General features: G+C 44.3%; 1 protein-coding gene across 1 annotated transcript in view; it reads right to left on the reverse strand.

Moving 5' to 3' along the window:
* LOC126095474 (putative methyltransferase NSUN7) overlaps positions 1–20,710 on the reverse strand; it is a 165,775-nt gene that overhangs the window by 124,405 nt on the left and 20,660 nt on the right. The window contains exon 2 of the mRNA XM_049910263.1: positions 867–925. Coding sequence (XP_049766220.1) covers positions 867–925 — 59 coding nt within the window. The remainder of the gene's footprint in view (positions 1–866; positions 926–20,710) is intronic.

The raw sequence follows: 20,710 nt of genomic DNA on the forward strand, positions 1-20,710 counted from the left end.
AAGTACTCTGAGGCACATGCACGTTATGCTACAATCTCTTCCACTCGGTGACATTGATTGCTGGAACATCTACTAAGAGTGATTTGAACAGAGGCTTCACAATGACAGTCTCTGTTAGTGATCGGTTGAATATATAGTGGGTACTAAATATTTCCACCAATAGTGTACATACGTCAGAATTTCATGGAGTATTGCTTCTCATTGTTAGAATTGGAAGATTTCAAACCCTGCTTCATAATTGCTATCGAAGATCGACTTTATGATGAATTTCGGATATGACGTAGGTCTCTGAAGATTACTAACCACTTTCGTGTGTTCTTAAAATATTATTAGCTAATTTTTGAAAACTTTATACTGACTCTGGGCTCTGGTCCTCTAGCATAATTCGCAGCTAATAAGAATTGCAACAAAATGCTTCACGTCCATGTACTACAGCCTCTCTGATGACATTAGCTGTTCCTTTGGAGAGAAGATGGTCACAATTTTACGTAGTCTCAGATTTCTTTCCGTTTTAATGATATAATAGCTTCATTTAGTTCTATTGTTTTACCTGGGGACACTAAAGTGCAACAGTGCAATTGAAGATTTCGATGCATCTTATAACGCAAAAAGAGATACTACTACTTTGTTTAGTATGAGGGACTCTACCTTCAGTGTCGATTAGAAACCTCGATTGTTAAGATAAACAGTTTCCAATAAAATAATGCAAGAAAAGGCTCGCTGTGAGTAAAGGAATGCTCAAAAGGTAACACTCAAAGTAACTGGAATATGTGCAGTCATACCCACGAGGGGGAAGTAATTTAATGAAATATAACAACAATTAGATATATGTTCCAATTACATAACGATGTCTCTGAAGTACTTACATGTGGATTAAGCTGGAAGAACGACACGTCTATGAGGGCTTGGTCCATCACGCTCTTATCTGTAAAACAAAAACAAATCTGTAACAAGCGTAAGGGATGAAAAATTGACACTGATAGGAGAGAACATACGAATAAAGGAAGCGACAGAAAAAAATTGTTAAATGAACAAACAGTAGTAAGGCTAGTAAAAAACTGTCAAACAAACGGAGGCTCTCACTTATCGTATGACGAGTTAGATTAATTAGAAATACAACATTTAGAAATGTTTGAAATATTTTCACTATTCGTAATGTAATTATATCGTATAGCACGCAGACATCGGATTGTAAAATGCTTCTTTTAGAAATTATTCTTGGCCCCTGATCAACACATCATTTATTTCCATAATAAATAGAAAATTGATTTCAGCAATGGTACACTTAATACGAAATACCAAAAACTAGTTATACATAGTGACTTCAATATTGATTTTGCATATGATTGTGCAAGAAAATGGATGTTGATAGGTCTTCTACACTCATATTATGTGATGCAGACTGTGGTTTTTCCAGCCAGGTGGCAGGGGAACACTAGCCCAGCCTTAGACAATATTTTTATTCATTCATAATTACTAAATGGGCATACTGTTAGTAAAAGGGTGAATGGCCTTTGAGACCATGATGCACAAATTTTAACTCTAAAAGGCTTTTGTACTCAAACAAATGTCACATATAATTATAAACTATGTAGGATTGATAATCCAATGGCAATAGAGAATTTTTTAAACCTCGTTAAAGAACAAGAGTTGCAGGATGTTTGTAGTACCAATAACACAGATGACAAATATAATGCTTTCTTTAACACATTTCTCAAGCTCTTTGAGTTGCTTTCCATTAGAACGTTCTATACGGAGTACTAGCTGTAAAAGGCAGCCTGGGTGGCTGACTAGTGGGGTAAGGATGTCATGTATAACTAAGCAGGAATTATATCAAAAAGTTAGAAGCAGTCACAATCAAGCTACAGTAGCCCATTACAAACAGTACTGTAACGTGCTTAAAAGTGTTATTAGGAAGGCAAAAAGTACGTAGTCTGCAGATAGAATAGCTAATTCATAGGATAAAATTAAAACCATGTGCTCTATTGTGAAGGAAGTGTCTTATTAGCAGCACAAGCTCTATGATATAAAGTCAATTCATAGTAAAAATATTTCTGTTACTGGTAAGTCAGATATATGTACAGTATTTAACAACCATTTTCTTAGCATTGCTGGTGAATTAAATAAAAACTTAGTTTATACAGGAAATCATATAACTCTATTGGAAAATGTCTTTCCGAGACTGATGTCTGAAATACTCCTCTGTGATACTGACAAGGGGGGGGGGGGGGGGGGAGATTGAGTCAATAATTAAATCACTGAACACTAATAACGACTCTCATGGATATGATGGAGTGCCTAGCAGGATATTTAATTACTGTGCTGTAGTATATGTTAGCCCTGTACTTCGCCATATTTGTAATTTTTACTTTAAGAATGGTCAGTTCCTGACTGGTTAAAGTGCTCAGTAGTAAATCTGCTTCATAAAAAGGGAGAAAGGGTTAATGCAGGCAATTTTAGACCTATTTCTATGCCATCAGTTTTTTTTAAAGTTATTGAAGAGGCTGTGTATGTCAGGATAATTGATTATTTTGTAACACATAATTTGCTATCAAATGTACAGTTCGGCTTTAGAAGTCGTTTAACAACTGAATATGCTACATTCTCTTTTCTCTGTGTGGTACTGGACGGATTAAACAAAAGTTTTCGAATGGTAGGCACATCTTTTGATATAACTAAGGCGTTTGACTGTCTTGATCACAAAATATTGCTTCAGAAGTTGGATCATTGTGGAATACGGGAAGTAGCTTACAATTGGTTCACCTCTTACTTTAACAACAGACAGCAAAAGGTCATTATTTATAGCGTTAAGAATGGTTGTGATGTGGGGTTTGGGGCCACTCCTGTTCCTTATTTATATAAATGATATGACCTCTAGTATTATAGGTAATTCTAAAATATTTCTGTTTGCTGACGATACTAGTAGTAAAGGACGTTGTGTGTATCATTTGCTCTGTTTCAAATAGTGCAGTTCATGTCAAAAGTTCATGGCTTGTAGAAAATAAACTAACGCTAAATCACAGTAAGACTCAGTTTTTACAGTTTAGAACACACAACTCAACAAAACCCGACGTTTAGATTTCTCAGAATGAGCATATGGTTAGTGAAACCGAACAATTCAAGTTTCAAGTTGTTCAGATGGATCGTAAACTGTCTTGGAAAGCCCACATTCACTGTCTTGTTCGAAGACTTAATGCTATCATTATTACTATTCGAATGGTATCTGAAGTAAGTGAGTGTTCGACGCGGAAATTAGTCTACTTCGCTTATTTTCATTCGCTTATATCATTTGGTATTATATTTTGGGGTAACTCTTCCCATTCTCAAATGATAGTTACGAAGGGCAGCCGCACAGTCTAAGGCGCCTTGTCACGGCCTGTGCGGCTACCCCCATCGGTGGCATGGGTGTGTGTGTGTTGTGCATAGAGTAAGTCAGTTGAAGTTTTGATTAAGTAGCGTGTAAGCTTAGGGGCCGACGATCTCAGAAAAAAAAAAAAAAAAAAAAAAAAGGCTCTGAGAACTATGGGACTTAACAGCTGAGGTCATCAGTCCCCTAGAATTTAGAACTACTTAAACCTAACTAACCTAAGGACATCACACACATCCTTGCCCGAGGCAGGATTCGAACCTGCGACCGTAGCGGTCGTGCTGTTCCAGACTGAAGCGCCTAGAACCACTCGGCCACCCCGGCCGGCGACGACCTCAGCAGTTTGGTCCCATAAGACCTTACCACAAATTTCCAAATTTGTCAAAGGGTATGAAGATGGTATCTGTTCCCGAAAGAACAGATACCATTGATGACCGTGCAGCTTCTCTAGAACGAAATGATAATTAAATTGAAACCATTAGCTGTCGACAGGTGTTGTCAACGCACATCAATGGGGATAGCTGAAAATGTGTCACCTGACCAGGACTCCAGCCCGGAATCTTCTGCTTACATGGCAGACGCTCTATCCATCTGAGCACCGAGGGCACAGAGGATAGTGTGACTGCAGGGACTTATCACTTGCACCCTCCCCGTGAGACCCACATTCCCAAATGTCCACCACCTACATTCTTAGTGTTCCTGATAGATATTTGCCCATTCATCATTACTCGCGCCAGACTAAGCTCACGAGTCCCGTAAGAGTTCGGGCAAAGCCGGCCGGACTGGCCGAGCGGTTCTAGGCGCTACAGTCTGGAACCGCGCGACCACTACGGTCACAGGTTCAAATCCTGCCTCGGGCATGGATGTGTGTGACGTCCTTAGGTTAGTGAGGTTTCAGTAGTTCTAAGTGCTAGGGGACTGATGACCTCAGAAGTTAAGTCCCATAGTGCTCAGAACCATTTGAACCAAGTTCGGGCAAAGCATGCACATTCGCGCACAAGAAGGTCAGTGGACTGGTAGCCTTTAAGTATATGAAGATGGTATCTGTTCCCGAAAAAACAGATATTATTGATGACCAATTTAGGTTGTGGACAGTTGGGAATGTGGATCTCACGGGAAGCGTGCAAGGGATAAGTCCCTGCAGTCGCACTATCCTCTGTGCCCTCAGGGCTCCTGGGTTCGAGTACCGGTCCGGGCACACATTTTCAGCTGTCCCCATTGATGTATATCAACAACACCTGTCGGCAGCTAAGGATTTCGATTTACACTCCTGGAAATGTAAAAAAGAACACATTGACACCGGTGTGTCAGACCCACCATACTTGCTCCGGACACTGCGAGAGGGCTGTACAAGCAATGATCACACGCACGGCACAGCGGACACACCAGGAACCGCGGTGTTGGCCGTCGAATGGCGCTAGCTGCGCAGCATTTGTGCACCGCCGCCGTCAGTGTCAGCCAGTTTGCCGTGGCATACGGAGCTCCATCGCAGTCTTTAACACTGGTAGCATGCCGCGACAGCGTGGACGTGAACCGTATGTGCAGTTGACGGACTTTGAGCGAGGGCGTATAGTGGGCATGCGGGAGGCCGGGTGGACGTACCGCCGAATTGCTCAACACATGGGGCGTGAGGTCTCCACAGTACATCAATGTTGTCGCCAGTGGTCGGCGGAAGGTGCACGTGCCCGTCGACCTGGGACCGGACCGCAGCGACGCACGGATGCACGCCAAGACCGTAGGATCCTACGCAGTGCCGTAGGGGACCGCACCGCCACTTCCCAACAAATTAGGGACACTGTTGCTCCTGGGGTATCGACGAGGACCATTCGCAACCGTCTCCTTGAAGCTGGGCTACGGTCCCGCACACCGTTAGGCCGTCTTCCGCTCACGCCCCAACATCGTGCAGCCCGCCTCCAGTGGTGTCGCGACAGGCGTTAATGGAGGGACGAATGGAGACGTGTCGTCTTCAGCGATGAGAGTCGCTTCTGCCTTGGTGCCAATGATGGTCGTATGCGTGTTTGGCACCGTGCAGGTGAGCGCCACAATCAGGACTGCATACGACCGAGGCACACAGGGCCAACACCCGGCATCATGGTGTGGGGAGCGATCTCCTACACTGGCCGTACACCACTGGTGATCGTCGAGGGGACACTGAATAGTGCACGGTACATCCAAACCGTCATCGAACCCATCGTTCTACCATTCCTAGACCGGCAAGGGAACTTGCTGTTCCAACAGGACAATGCACGTCCGCATGTATCCCGTGCCACCCAACGTGCTCTAGAAGGTGTAAGTCAACTACCCTGGCCAGCAAGATCTCCGGATCTGTCCCCCATTGAGCATGTTTGGGACTGGATGAAGCGTCGTCTCACGCGGTCTGCACGTCCAGCACGAACGCTGGTCCAACTGAGGCGCCAGGTGGAAATGGCATGGCGAGCCGTTCCACAGGACTACATCCAGGATCTCTACGATCGTCTCCATGGGAGAATAGCAGCCTGCATTGCTGCGAAAGGTGGATATACACTGTACTAGTGCCGACATTGTGCATGCTCTGTTGCCTGTGTCTATGTGCCTGTGGTTCTGTCAGTGTGATCATGTGATGTATCTGACCCCAGGAATGTGTCAATAAAGTTTCTCCTTCCTGGGACAATGAATTTACGGTGTTCTTATTTCAATTTCCAGGAGTGTAATTATCCTTTCATTCTAGAGAAGCTGAACGGTCAGTAATGGTATCTGTCCTTTCGGGAACAGATACCATCTTCATATAGTTAAAGGCTACCCCGGCCATTGACCTTCTTCTGTGCGAATGCTTTGCCTGAACTCTTATGGGACTCGTCAGCTTAGTCTGGCGTGAGTAATGAGTGAATGGGTTCAAATGTTTCAAATGGCTCTGAGTACTATGGGACTTAACATCAGAGGTCATCAGTCCCCTAGAACTTTGAACTACGTAAACCTAACCAACCAAAGGACATCACACACAATCCATGCCCGAGGCAGGATTCGAACCTGCGACCGTAGGAGTCGCGCGGTTCCAGAATGAAGCACCTAGAACCGTTGGCCACCACGTCCGGCCTGATGAATGGGCAAATATCTATAAGGAACACTACGAATATAGGTTGTGGACAGTTGGGAATGTAGGTCTTACTGGAAGGGTGCAAGGGATAAGTCCCTGCAGTCGCACTATCCTCTGTGTCCTCGGCGGCTCAGATGCCGGCACGGTAGCTCAGCGTGTTCGGTCAGAGGGTTAGCAGCCCTCTGTAATAAAAAAACTGAGTTAATCGATCAACAACGAACTTAAGCGGATGTCTTACGACGTCCGCCCCGAGCACATGCAACGAACAAAAGCGAACAAAATGAGATTTAAAAAAAAAAAAAAAAAGATGGATAGAGCATCTATCATGTAAGCAGGTGATCCCGAGTTCGAGTCCCGGTCGGGGTACACGTTTTCATGATGTATATCAACAACTCCTGTCGGCAGTTAAGGGTTTCGATTTAATTATGATTTAATTATCATTTCATCCTCAAAGGGTATTTTTGGCTCAGAAACTGGCACTTCGGGCAATAAGCGGTGTAAGTTCGCGAACCTATTGTCGACCTCTGCTCACTAATCTTGGTATTCTGACATTGGCCTCTCAATATATGTATTCTTTGCTGTCGTTTCTTTTTAACAATATCAGCTTATTCCCAAGAGTTAGCAGCTTTCACTCAGTTAATACTAAGCAGAAATCCAATCTGCATTTGCATCGCACTTTCTTAACTCTGGTACAGAAAGCTGTGCAGTATACTGCTGCATCCATTTTCAATAAGCTACCACAAGAACTCAAAAATCTTAGCAGTAATCCACGCGCTTTCAAATGGAAACTGAAGAGTTTACTCATGGGTCACTCCATCTATTCTGCTGAGGAGTTCGTTCAAAAATTATGCTGATTCCTATGTTATACTGCTGACTGCGTTTACTTAAACTTATGGCTTGACTTTTTTGGGTTCATAAACATTTTGTTTTATCTGTTATTACTTCCACGTTGTAATTTCATGTATTGACACGTTCCATTACCTTGGAGATTTGCTCCTCAATTTGGTCCTAAGGAACTTGACATGCAAATAAAATAAAATAAAAAGGTATTAAAAAACGACTACTGCTTAATGGCTATAAAAAAAGAATATGACTATAGACAGAGAAATGGTGAATGAAGCGCGTTTGGCTGTGAAGAGTGTAATGTTTGAAGCCTTTAATGACTATCATGACAGGATCTTTTAGAAAGAAAACTAAAAAAAATATACTCCTGTATAAAGACTGCCAGTGGCAAGGAAATTAGTGTCCAGGCACTCATTGATGACACAAAAAACGAAATTGAAGGTAGCAAAGCAAAAAACATAAGACGTTAATTCCATTTTCAAATCATCATTTATCAAGGAAGACCTGAGTACTGACTCTGATTACTTCTCGTACGACTGCTGTTGATATTAATGTCACAGGCACTGACAAACAGTTAAAATGGCTAAAATTCAACAAGGCTCCAGGACCCGAAGGAATACCAGTCATATTCCATACAGAACTAGCAGCTGAGTTAGCTCTCATTTTACCTATAGTTTACCGTAGATCCTCTGAACAAAAAACTGTGCCCAGAGACTGGAGAAAAGCACAAGTCACACACGTCTACAAGGGGATGGCTGAAGTGTTACACAAAACTACCGTCCGAACTAATTGACATTGATCTGATGCAGAATGTAAGAACATATTCTGAACTCCAACACAACGAGGTATCTCGAACAGAATTTCTTCATCCATGCCACCCAATATGGATTCCGAGAGCGTCCATCATGAGAAATCCAACTGCACTTTTCTCTCGTGCCATCCTGAAAGCCATGGGTCAAGGAAATTAAGTGGATACAGTATTTTGCGACTTCCTTAAAGCATTTGACTCGATATCATGCCAAAGATTATTAATAAAGGTACGATAATACATCTTCTTTCCTTTAGCGTTTGTCTCATTTGAGTTACAGGCTCCACAGCACTCAATTTTCGTAACTGTACAGTACCGGCCATTAAAATTGCTACACCAGGAAGAAATGCAGATGATAAACGGGTATTCATTGGACAGATATATTATCATGGAACTGACATGTGATTACATTTTCACGCAATTTGGGTGCATAGATCTTGAGAAATCACCATCCAGAACAACCACCTCTGGCCGTACTAACGGCCTTGATACGCCTGGGCATTGAGTCAAACAGAGCTTGGATGGTGTAGATAGGTACAGCTGCCCATGCACCTTCAACACGATACCACAGTTCATCAAGAGTAGTGATTGGCGTATTGCGACGAGCCAGTTGCTCGGCCACCACTGAGTAGACGTTTTAAATTGGTGAGAGATCTGGAGAATGTGCTGGCCAGGGCAGCAGTCGAACATTTTCTGTATCCACAAAGGCCCGTACAGGACCTGCAAAATGCGGTCGCGCATTATCCTGCTGAAATGTAGGGTTTCGCAGGGATCGAATGATGGGCAGAGCCACGGGTAGTAACACATCTGAGATGTAACGTCCACTATTCAACGTGCCGTCAATGTGAACATGAGGTGACCGAGACGTGTAACCAGTGGCACCCCATACCGTCACGCCGGGTGATACGCCAGTATAGCGACGACGAATACACGCTTCCAATCTGCTGTAATGTCTCTTGCAGCGGTCTCTCCGCAATATTTTCAGAAATTTTATAAATTATATAACTCAGTACATATCTCGAAATATCTCTTCTTATCTTACCGATTCCTAAACTTAAATATACGACGATTATCAATGCAAAGTAGTTTCAAGCTCTACTATTCCTTGGAGCGTGCATTTACTCAATGGAATAGCTTCTCTGCTATCTATGTTTTCTCTTACGAAAAGAATGATTGAGATCTTGCCGATTAGCCGTGAAAGAACGAAGATGTATATGTATGTATTGTTGAGCTAGTCGCCATCTTGATGAGATTCTGTATGAGAAGGAATTTAATACATGAACTAAACTAAAGTAAGTGTGTTCGCGTATTATTTAACTGATTATTATTGACAGTGTCTGCTTACTACGCTGTGTTGCACGCGATCAGTGGGGAACGTCTGATTTACACTGGACGAACCTGGCGTTTTGTACGCTCAAGATATCTAGTTTATTACTTTTAATAAATGGGCTAACACGGTCTTACCAGCAGATCTCCGGTCTTCCCCATGTGATCACCGAAAGTTAATAATTATTACAAATGTTTTCAGGAGATCGACTGACAATTTTCGTCGCACCGACACTTCGAAATTGCTTCACTGCATTATGGAATTTAAGTTAAGCTCAATTTAATCAGGATAGAACAGTATTGAACTGTGTGAATGTGATAAGCCTGCTTTGTGAATGAAAATTCCCTTAATAAACGCATCCCGATCAGTGAAGCTAATCAGGCCGGTGTGAGAGAGGTTTTTAAATTTCAGATCCCACAAAAATATTAAACTGCGTTGACCGCGATGTCGCCAAATACGGATGCAACTATCATGATGCTGTAAACAGAGCCTGGATTTATCCGAAAAAATGGCGTTTTGCCATTCGTGCACCCAGGTTCGTCGTTGAGTACACCATCGCAGGCGCTCCTGTCTGTGATGCAGCGTCAAGGGTAACCGCAGCCATGGTCTCCGAGCTGATAGTCCAAGCTGCTGCAAACGTCGTCGAACTGTTGGTGCAGATGGTTGTTGTCTTGTAAACGTCCTCATCTGTTGACTCAGGGATCGAGACGTGGCTGCACGATCCGTTACCGCCATGCGGATGAGATGCCTGTCATCTCGACCGCTAGTGATACGAGGCCGTTGGGATCCAGCACGGCATTCCGTATTACCCTCCTGAAGCCAACGATTCCATATTCTGCTAACAGTCATTGGATCTCGACCAAAGCGTGCAGCAATGTCGCGATATGATAAACCGCAATCGCGATAGGCTACAATCCGACCTTTATCAAAGTCGGAAACGTTATGGTACGCATTTCTCCTCCTTACACGAGGCATCACAACAACGTTACACCAGCAACGTCGGTCAACTGCTGTTTGTGTACGAGAAATAGGTTGGAAACTTCCTTCATGTCAGCACGTTGTAGGTGTCGCCACCGGCGCCAACCTTCTGTGAATGCTCTGAAAAGCTAATCATTTGCATATCACAGTATCTTCTTCCTGTCGGTTAAATTTCTCGTCTGTAGCACGTCATCTTTGTGGTGTAGCAATTTTAATGGCCAGTAGTGTATTTTATGTAACGTTGCACCCTGATGCCCTTCCTGTCGAGCAGTCGCCAGATGCGTCAGGGAGGGAAGTCGTTGGGCCATCTGTCTGTGAATCGTGCTAACTTTGCTCCGTGTGTAGTTATTTTAACTATTTGTATGACGCACTGTCTGAAGCAAAAAGTGGGGTTCAGCTCAGCATTTACCTAAACAAGCGCGAAAAAGGCATTAAAACGCTGCGCCCTGCGGATTCGAATCTCGATCTAGCTCACCTTGCAGTCCTACAAGCTGGTGCACTAGGCGTTATGCATTACAGGCAGATACGATGGTATGAACGATTAAACAGCATTGGTGACTGGACTGCCGATTTCGTGGTAGTGAGGGAGGACGCAACATGTTGTCTTAGTCTGAAGAGTCTGAAAAGAGGCGAAGCACAATACCATGCCCCTTTTTACCACAGTGATAAGTTATTATGCAAGTTAACCACATTTTTAAATGCAAATTCGAGTCAATTTCATATCCAAACCAATAACATTTCATACCAAATCCAGTCGAAATCGGGGAGACTGTGGAAACGCACATTTATTTTCAATTGCAATAGAATAACAGTGATTGTGTAGGTGATTTCTTTCTTTTCTTCCATCTATTCACTTGTAGATATTCCACTGCGTGTACTGGGTTTGGACTAAGGCGATTTCTACGGGCTGTGCCAGCCGCAGAGTAGAAAGTGCAGTCCAACAGAAGAATCGTTCCAACCCCCACTAGTTTGTGTCCGCCTCTGCTGCCGGAGTCAGGGAGATGGAGGACGGATGCTGCGAAAAGTGCCTTGTCGGTTTTCTGGAGAGACTTTTTTGCTAAAAACGTCTGTGAAGCGTTGCTGTGGTGGAAAGAGGATTTGGTAAATAACACAGCCAGGTTTCTGAGGCACTGAAAAGAGGAAACTTTCTAGGAGAGATACCGTTCTCGAAAGCTTTCTAAACGACAAGAACAGTCCCTGGAAATAACGGTCCAACGCTCTGACCTCCTGTTTCCAAGCATGAATACAATCATTGTTGTCGAGTTGAGGATTTGAGAAAGTTAAAATTTAATATGTTTGAGAGCTGAACGTACCATCACATGCTTCTCTCCCTGAACTTTGCCAGCCGTGAGTCACTTTCATTTTATCTGGTTTTGTGTTTGTCATTACCTTCATTGCATCTGGAGTAACTATTACTGTATTACCCAACAATGTTTTAGCGAGATCAACTTGTGCTAACAAATTCAGGAATGTATCGAAGCTTTGAATTTAATTTCATAGCTTATCATCCATGTCCATAATTAAGGAAAATATGTGGTTGTCCTCTCCCTCTCCCCACCCACCCACCCTCGTTGATCCACTGCTGAGCCGAAAATTGGCATTCATTAGTCCGTTGTGCAGAGTTTAATTAGCACTGTTCATTGGGGGAGGTAGATAAGTAACTAGCACCTTCACTCACTCTCTTTAATAGCAAGGGGGTGCTTCGCAAATCATCGACAGATGGGGAGCTATTAATATCAATGGGGGCTACTCTGGGAAGAAGGTAGAGCTGGCAGAGGCTGCAAGTAAGATGGGGCTGGACGTTTTAGCTGTTAGTGACATTCGGGTAAGGGGTGAGAAAGAAGAGGAAGTGGGAGAATACAAGGTCTACCTGTCAGGAGTCAAAGCAGGAATAGCACAATGGGGTGTAGGGCTTTACATCAGGAAAGAAATGGAACCCAGCGTAGTTGCAATAAGGTATGTAAACGAACGACTGATGTGGATAGATTTGACAGTGTCTAGCAAGAAAATTAGGATTGTGTCAGTATACTCGCATTGTGAAGGGACAGATCAAGATAAGATGGATAGTTTTTATGAGGCACTCAGTGATGTAGTTGTTAGAGTAAAGGACAAGGACAGTGTTCTGCTCATGGGTGATTTTAACGCCAGGATTGGAAATCGAACAGAAGGGTATGAAAAGGTTATGGGTAAATTTGGAGAGGATATGGAGGCCAACAGGAACGGGAAACAACTCTTGGATTTCTGTGCCAGTATGGGCTTAGTAATCACAAACTCCTTTTTTAAACATAAGAACATTCACCGGTATACTTGGGAAGGCAGGGGAACGAGATCTGTCATTGACTATATAATAACAGATCAGGAATTCAGGAAGGCCGTGAGGGACACACGTGTATTCAGGGGATTCTTTGATGACACTGATCATTATTTAATCTGCAGTGAAATTGGGATTGTGAGGCCGAAAGTGCAGGAGGTCAGGTCCATATGTAGGAGGATAAGAGTGGAGAAACTTCAGGATAAGGAAATCAGGCACAAGTACATAACAGCGATCTCAGAAAGGTACCAGTAGTCAATTACAGTCATTGGAAAATGAATGGACAAGGTACAGGGACACAGTACTAGAAGTGGCTAAAGAATGTCTTGGAACAGTAGTGTGTAAAAGTAGGATGAAGCAAACAGCTTGGTGGAATGATACAGTCAAGGCAGCCCGTAAAAGGAAAAAGAAGGCGCATCAAAAATGGTTACATACCAGAACCCAGGTAGACAGAGAAAGTTATGTTGAAGAAAGAAACAAAGCCAAACAGATAATTGCAGCATCCAAGAAGAAATCGTGGGAAGACTTTGGAAACAGGTTGGAGACTATGGGTCAAGCTGCTGGAAAACCATTCTGGAGTGTAATTATCAGTCTTCGAAAGGGAGGTAAAAAGGAAATGACAAGTATTTTGGACAGGTCAGGAAAACTGCTGGTGAATCCTGTGGATGCCTTGGGCAGACGGAGGGAATATTTTGAAGAGTTGCTCAATGTAGGTGAAAATGCGATCAGTAATGTTTCAGATTTCGAGGTAGAATGGGATAGGAATGATGATGGAAATAGGATCACATTTGAGGAAGTGGAAAAAATGGTCAATAGATTGCAGTGCAATAAAGCCGGTGGGGTGGATGAAATTAAGTCGGAACTCATCAAATACAGTGGAATGTCAGGTCTTAAATGGCTACACAGGATTATTGAAATGGCCTGGGAGTCGGGACAGGTTCCATCAGACTGGACAAAAGCAGTAATCACACCAATCTTTAAACATGGAAACAGAAAAGATTGTAACAACTACAGAGGTATCTCTTTAATCAGCGTTGTGGGTAAAATCTTCTCAGGTATTGTTGAAAGGAAAGTGCGAGTATTAGTTGAGGACCAATTGGATGAAAATCAGTGTGGGTTTAGGCCTCTTAGAGGTTGTCAGGACCAGATCTTTAGCTTACGGCAAATAATGGAGAAGTGTTATGAGTGGAACAGGGAATTGTATCTATGCTTTATAGATCTAGAAAAGGCATATGACCGGGTTCCTAGGAGGAAGTTATTGTCTGTTCTACAAGATTATGGAATAGGAGGCAAACTTTTGCAAGCAATTAAAGGTCTTTACATGGATAGTCAGGCAGCAGTTAGAGTTGACGGTAAATTGAGTTCATGGTTCAGAGTAGTTTCAGGGGTAAGACAAGGCTGCAACCTGTCTCCACTGTTGTTCATATTATTTATGGATCATATGTTGAAAACAATTGACTGGCGGGGTGAGATTAAGATATGTGAACACAAAATAAGCAGTCTTGCATATGCGGATGAATTAGTTGTGATGGCAGATTCGATTGAAAGTTTGCAAAGTAATATTTCAGAGCTAGATCAGAAATGTAAGGACTATGGTATGAAGATTAGCATCTCCAAAACGAAAGTAATGTCAGTGGGAAAGAAATATAAACGGATGGTGTGCCAAATAGGAGGAACAAAGTTAGAACAGGTGGACGGTTTCAAGTACTTAGGATGCATATTCTCACAGGATGGCAACATAGTAAAAGAACTGGAAGCAAGGTGTAGCAAAGCTAATGCAGTGAGCGCTCAGCTACGATCTACTCTCTTCTGCAAGAAGGAAGTCAGTACCAAGACTAAGTTATCTGTGCACCGTTCAATCTTTCTACCAACTTTGTTGTATGGGAGCGAAAGCTGGGTGGATTCAGGCTACCTTATCAACAAGGTTGAGGTTACGGATATGAAAGTAGCTAGGATGATTGCAGGTACTAGTAGATGGGAACAATGGCAGGAGGGTGTCCACAATGAAGAAATCAAAGAAAAACTGGGAATGAACTCTATAGATGTAGCAGTCAGGGCGAACAGGCTTAGATGGTGGGGTCATGTTACACGCATGGGAGAAGCAAGGTTACCCAAGAGACTCATGGTTTCAGCAGTAGAGGGTAGGAGGAGTCGGGGCAGACCGAGGAGAAGGTACCTGGATTCGGTTAAGAATGATTTTGAAGTAATAGGTTTAACATCAGAAGAGGCACCAAAGTTAGCACTGAATAGGGGATCATGGAGGAACTGTATAAGGGGGGCTATGCTCCAGACTGAACGCTGAAAGGCATAATCAGTCTTAAATGATGATGATGATGATGATGATGATGATGATGATGATGATGAATGAAGTAAATGTAACTACAGGCATACCCCAGGGGAGTGTGATGGACCCCTTGTTCATAACGTATGTCAGTGGCGTGGCAGACAATATTAATGGTAACCTGAATATTCGCAGATACTGTAGGTATTTGTAATGAAGTGCTATTTGAAAAAAAACGGCACAAATATCTAATCATATCTTTTAACTGAGTGGTGCTAAAAGGGGCAATTTGTTTTAAATGTTCAGAAATGTAAAACTGTGCACTTCACAAAACTCAGGGAAGTACCACAGTGTCAATGAGTCGCAACTGGAGCCAGTAACTCATAGAAATACCTGGGTGTAATAATTTGTAGGAATATGAAATGGAAGATCATATGGACTCAATCGTAGGTAAGGACTTCGGTTCTGTGGCAGGATACTGAAAAAATTCAGTCAGTCTATAAGGAAGACTACTTACAATTTCCTTGTGCGTGCCATATTAAATTATTGGTGAAGTGTATGTGGTCTATACCAGAGAGGACTGATAGAGGACGTTGAATGTGCACGAAGAAAGACGGCACAAATGTTCGCTCGATGGCGTGACTCACGATAGAGGGCCACGGCGATGAGCACCTGAATTGGCAGACGCTTGAAGATGGGCACTAACTGTCCCACAGAAGAACTGAACGATCTACATATATTATGCGTCTTCCTATGTGTTTCTCCCAAAGGTACAGTGAAGGTAAAATCAGACTAATTGCTACAAGGACAGAATCATTTAAGCAACCACTTTTCCAGAGCTCATTACATGATTAGAACGGGAAGACAACCTAAATATATATGTTTTAGCATCCTAGGCGCCCTCTACTACTCACATCACAGTGGTCTGCAACGTACCGAAAGTATGTTTCGTCATTGTGTTTAAAGGTCACACAAACAAACGCCATATGAATATACACCCGTTGCTGGTTCGACAACGGAAGGGCCATCAGCAGAGATGAAATGAGGCATGCGCAGAGAGCCGAAGAAAAGAAGGTAACAGCAGACCGGCGTGCCCGAGGTTACTCGCGTACACGTCACGATGGCAGACGGAAGTGTATTGACAATGTAGTCAAAAATGGTTCAAATGGCTCTGAGCACTATGGGACTTAACATCTCAGGCCATCAGTCCCCTAGAACTTAGAACTACTTAAACCTAACTAACCTAAGGACATCACACACATCCATGCCCGAGGCAGGATTCGAACCTGCGACCGTAGCGGTCGCGCAGTTCCAGATTGAAGCGCCTAGAACCGCTCGGCCACAATGTAGTCACCAATGCTGCATGCTGCTATCTGATACGAACGGACGTGAGGGACTGGTGTGCCTGTCATCCATGAACGCCTACAGACCGTGCGTAGGGAGTAGGTCATGTCTCGTCAAATAGTTGGCCGCTGGCGTTGCATGTTCAGAGAAGGAAGGTAGGCTGTAGACTCTACATTGTAGAGAATGAAGGTCGAAGTGAGCGTCTCTCCACATCTGCGAACGAAAACAACTCGCCAGAGTACAGGACAGGACATTGGCGGGCAAGCACATAACCGTGTCAGACGTGGCGTCCACAATGCGTATTGGCCGTGCTCAGGCCCATCACATGCTTCATGATGTGTTGGGTTACCGAAAAGTGTCAGTAAGATTGGTGCCGGGAAACCTGACCCTGGATCACAAGAGTGCAAGAATTGGAGTCAGTCTCGATCATGTGTGGGGCATGCACGAGAGGGAAATGAGTTCCTGTTGACACTCATCACAGGCGATGAGACACGGGTGTACCAATTATCCCAGAATCAAGACCGCCTCAGAGACGTGGGAGCACCGCAGTTCACCAGTGATGAAAAGAAATTCAAAGTGTCACACTGTGCTACAACTACTTGCATCGCAGAGCACCGAGTTGTACAAGTGTGGTTTGTTCAAATTGATTTCACGCTACGATAAATGTTTCAAAGTTGGTGGCAACTATGGAAGTGTACAGTTCGTGATGCTGTGGTATATTTCGTTTTGGCAATAAAGTTAACGTGTGAAAAACAATGATAAAACTTACTTTTGAATACATTGTGGGAGTGAACAGTGATCAATGTGTTACAAATATTTACTATCAAAAACAGTCTTGATCTCAATTTATTTATTACGGTGACCGGTTTCGACTCCTACTATGGTCATCTTGAGACCTACAAGTTGTATACAAAGCTCTAATTAGAGGGCTACATACATTAAAGAAAATACATAAAGTTATAAAGCTACAAAACGATGAATTACCAATGAGTAAGAACCTCCTTATGCTGGAGAATCACTACTGGAAAAACCAGTGCACGTCTTACTATATATAATGGAGGCTCCGCCCACTTCTGACGGAATGATGTCATTACTAACCAATGGGTTATAGGTCGATTAACAATGTAAAATTTCTTAGTTAAAAGAACATTGTCAAGAAAGGAAAATAAACACACACTAAACTTAGCTTATTGAACAGCTATTGCCAATTAAGAAGCGTTAAAAATAAACGTGTAGGATAAATGAACTTCGTTTTGACAGTACATGGGTTGCCCTCTCAAGGCCTGTTATTGAACCAATTGGAACCACTGGTTGCCATGCCATGGCATTCGACCTATAACCCATTGGTTAGTAATGACATCATTCCGTAGTGGCCAAAACCGGTCACCGTAATAAATAAATTGTGATCAAGACTGTTTTTGATAGTAAATAAATCATGAAACTTACTTTCGGGCCGTTCCGTAGCTCCGTTCAACTTTGTAAACAACTGTTGAGTATGTATGCCCAACATGAGTATAGGAAATATTTGCAGGTAGTAAGCTGGAACTGTCTTCAACGTTGTAGAAGAACATTTCTAATTAACATTTGCAAGCTGCTGAATATGGTAAATAGACTCTTAATTGTGATTTTCGATACATGGCCTTAACTGAAAAATTAAAAAAAAATAATTATTGTCCTGAATGAATTATAACTAAATAGACTGATGTATTTCTACGAAAGTATGCTGAAATACACTCCTGGAAATGGAAAAAAGAACACTTTGACACCGGTGTGTCAGACCCACCATACTTGCTCCGGACACTGCGAGAGGGCTGTACAAGCAATGATCACACGCACGGCACAGTGGACACACTAGGAACCGCGGTGTTGGCCGTCGAATGGCGCTAGCTGCGCAGCATTTGTGCACCGCCGCCGTCAGTGTCAGCCAGTTTGCCGTGGCATACGGAGCTCCATCGCAGTCTTTAACACTGGTAGCATGCCGCGACAGCGTGGACGTGAACCGTATGTGCAGTTGACGGACTTTGAGCGAGGGCGTATAGTGGGCATGCGGGAGGCCGGGTGGACGTACCGCCGAATTGCTCAACACGTGGGGCGTGAGGTCTCCACAGTACATCGATGTTGTCGCCAGTGGTCGGCGGAAGGTGCACGTGCCCGTCGACCTGGGACCGGACCGCAGCGACGCACGGATGCACGCCAAGACCGTAGGATCCTACGCAGTGCCGTAGGGGACCGCACCGCCACTTCCCAGCAAATTAGGGACACTGTTGCTCCTGGGGTATCGGCGAGGACCATTCGCAACCGTCTCCATGAAGCTGGGCTACGGTCCCGCACACCGTTAGGCCGTCTTCCGCTCACGCCCCAACATCGTGCAGCCCGCCTCCAGTGGTGTCGCGACAGGCGTGAATGGAGGGACGAATGGAGACGTGTCGTCTTCAGCGATGAGAGTCGCTTCTGCCTTGGTGCCAGTGATGGTCGTATGCGTGTTTGGCGCCGTGCAGGTGAGCGCCACAATCAGGACTGCATACGACCGAGGCACACAGGGCCAACACCTGGCATCATGGTGTGGGGAGCAATCTCCTACACTGGCCGTACACCACTGGTGATCGTCGAGGGGACACTGAATAGTGCACGGTACATCCAAACCGTCATCGAACCCATCGTTCTACCATTCCTAGACCGGCAAGGGAACTTGCTGTTCCAACAGGACAGAACTTGCTGTTCCAACAGGACAATGCACGTCCGCATGTATCCCGTGCCACCCAACGTGCTCTAGAAGGTGTAAGTCAACTACCCTGGCCAGCAAGATCTCCGGATCTGTCCCCCATTGAGCATGTTTGGGACTGGATGAAGCGTCGTCTCACGCGGTCTGCACGTCCAGCACGAACGCTGGTCCAACTGAGGCGCCAGGTGGAAATGGCATGGCAAGCCGTTCCACAGGACTACATCCAGCATCTCTACGATCGTCTCCATGGGAGAATAGCAGCCTGCATTGCTGCGAAAGGTGGATATACACTGTACTAGTGCCGACATTGTGCATGCTCTGTTGCCTGTGTCTATGTGCCTGTGGTTCTGTCAGTGTGATCATGTGATGTATCTGACCCCAGGAATGAGTCAATAAAGTTTCCCCTTCCTGGGACAATGAATTCACGGTGTTCTTATTTCAATTTCCAGGAGTGTATAACGCCTCTGAATTTGTTTGTGATAACTCTCGAAGCTTTTTCTGCTTGCTTGTTTTCTTTCTGGCTGATGTGCAGAAAGCAACACTAGAGACTGAGCTGTTAACTCTCTGGTAATCTCAGAGCGAACCTGCCGCCCTGCTGTGCCACTTCTCCGTACAGTGCTCACAGCCGCAGCGTGACGTTATCGCGTGATCCTGGCCTCTCGTGTCTGCCGTGCGCCGCCACCCCCCACGCGACAAGTTCTCACGGCCTGGCACGCCACTTCACTGCCGCTGCCATCAGATAGTAACTGGGGAGCCCAGCTGGCTCGTCTACTTTCATTGTGTATTTTATTTCTTCCTCTCGTCTCAATGGGAACGGGATGCTGAAGACGTTGCTCGACGTCGTCTACAACACACGAAGGTAATTTGGGAAGTAGCTTCCCTTTTGTTACTACACTGCTCTGTAAAACTTAGATAAATAACAACATATTAATTTTGAGGTGGAAATGAATGAATGTGAAGGATCGTGTTGCCAGAGGTCTTCCAGTCGTGCACAGAGAGCTGGACATGGCATGACTTGAGGTCAGCGAGACTGTAGAGCCAAATGGTGGTGGCTCTGCAGCACGAGGCAGTTCAAGGAACAGGAAAAAAACTGTATGGATGACAAACTGCTTATTGGCTCCTGCGCAACACAGAAGCCCTACCACCTCGGCTGTACGGATTACCCAAAATCCATAAGAACAACGTTCCACTGAGACCGATCGTTAGCACTCCTGGCTCACCGACGTATAAACTGGCAAAACACTTGGCCTCTCTGCTCCAGCCACACGTGGGGAAGACCGACACATTCATAAAGGACTCAAGACATTTCATTGAGAAGCTGAAGAAACTGAAACTTGCACCAAACGATATCCTTGTCAGCTTTGATGTTGTTTCGTTATTTACGAAAGTGCCAATCAGTGACGCTCTGGAGCACATCGGTTCCATTTTCCCTCAAGACATCAAAAAGCTCTTCCATGCATATCTCACCACGAGATATTTCACGTGGAATGGCGATTTCTACCGTCAGCTGGAAGGCGTCGCCATGGGTAGTCCTCTTAGTCCAGTGGTGGCCAACTTCTTTGTGGAACAATTCTAAGCACAGGCACTGGACTTGGCGACTTGCAAACCTAAGGTGTGGCACAGGCACGTCGATGATACTTTTATGGTATGGAGCCA

This window comes from Schistocerca cancellata, chromosome 8, assembly GCF_023864275.1.
Source record: "Schistocerca cancellata isolate TAMUIC-IGC-003103 chromosome 8, iqSchCanc2.1, whole genome shotgun sequence".
NCBI classification, from domain to species: Eukaryota; Metazoa; Arthropoda; class Insecta; order Orthoptera; family Acrididae; genus Schistocerca; species Schistocerca cancellata.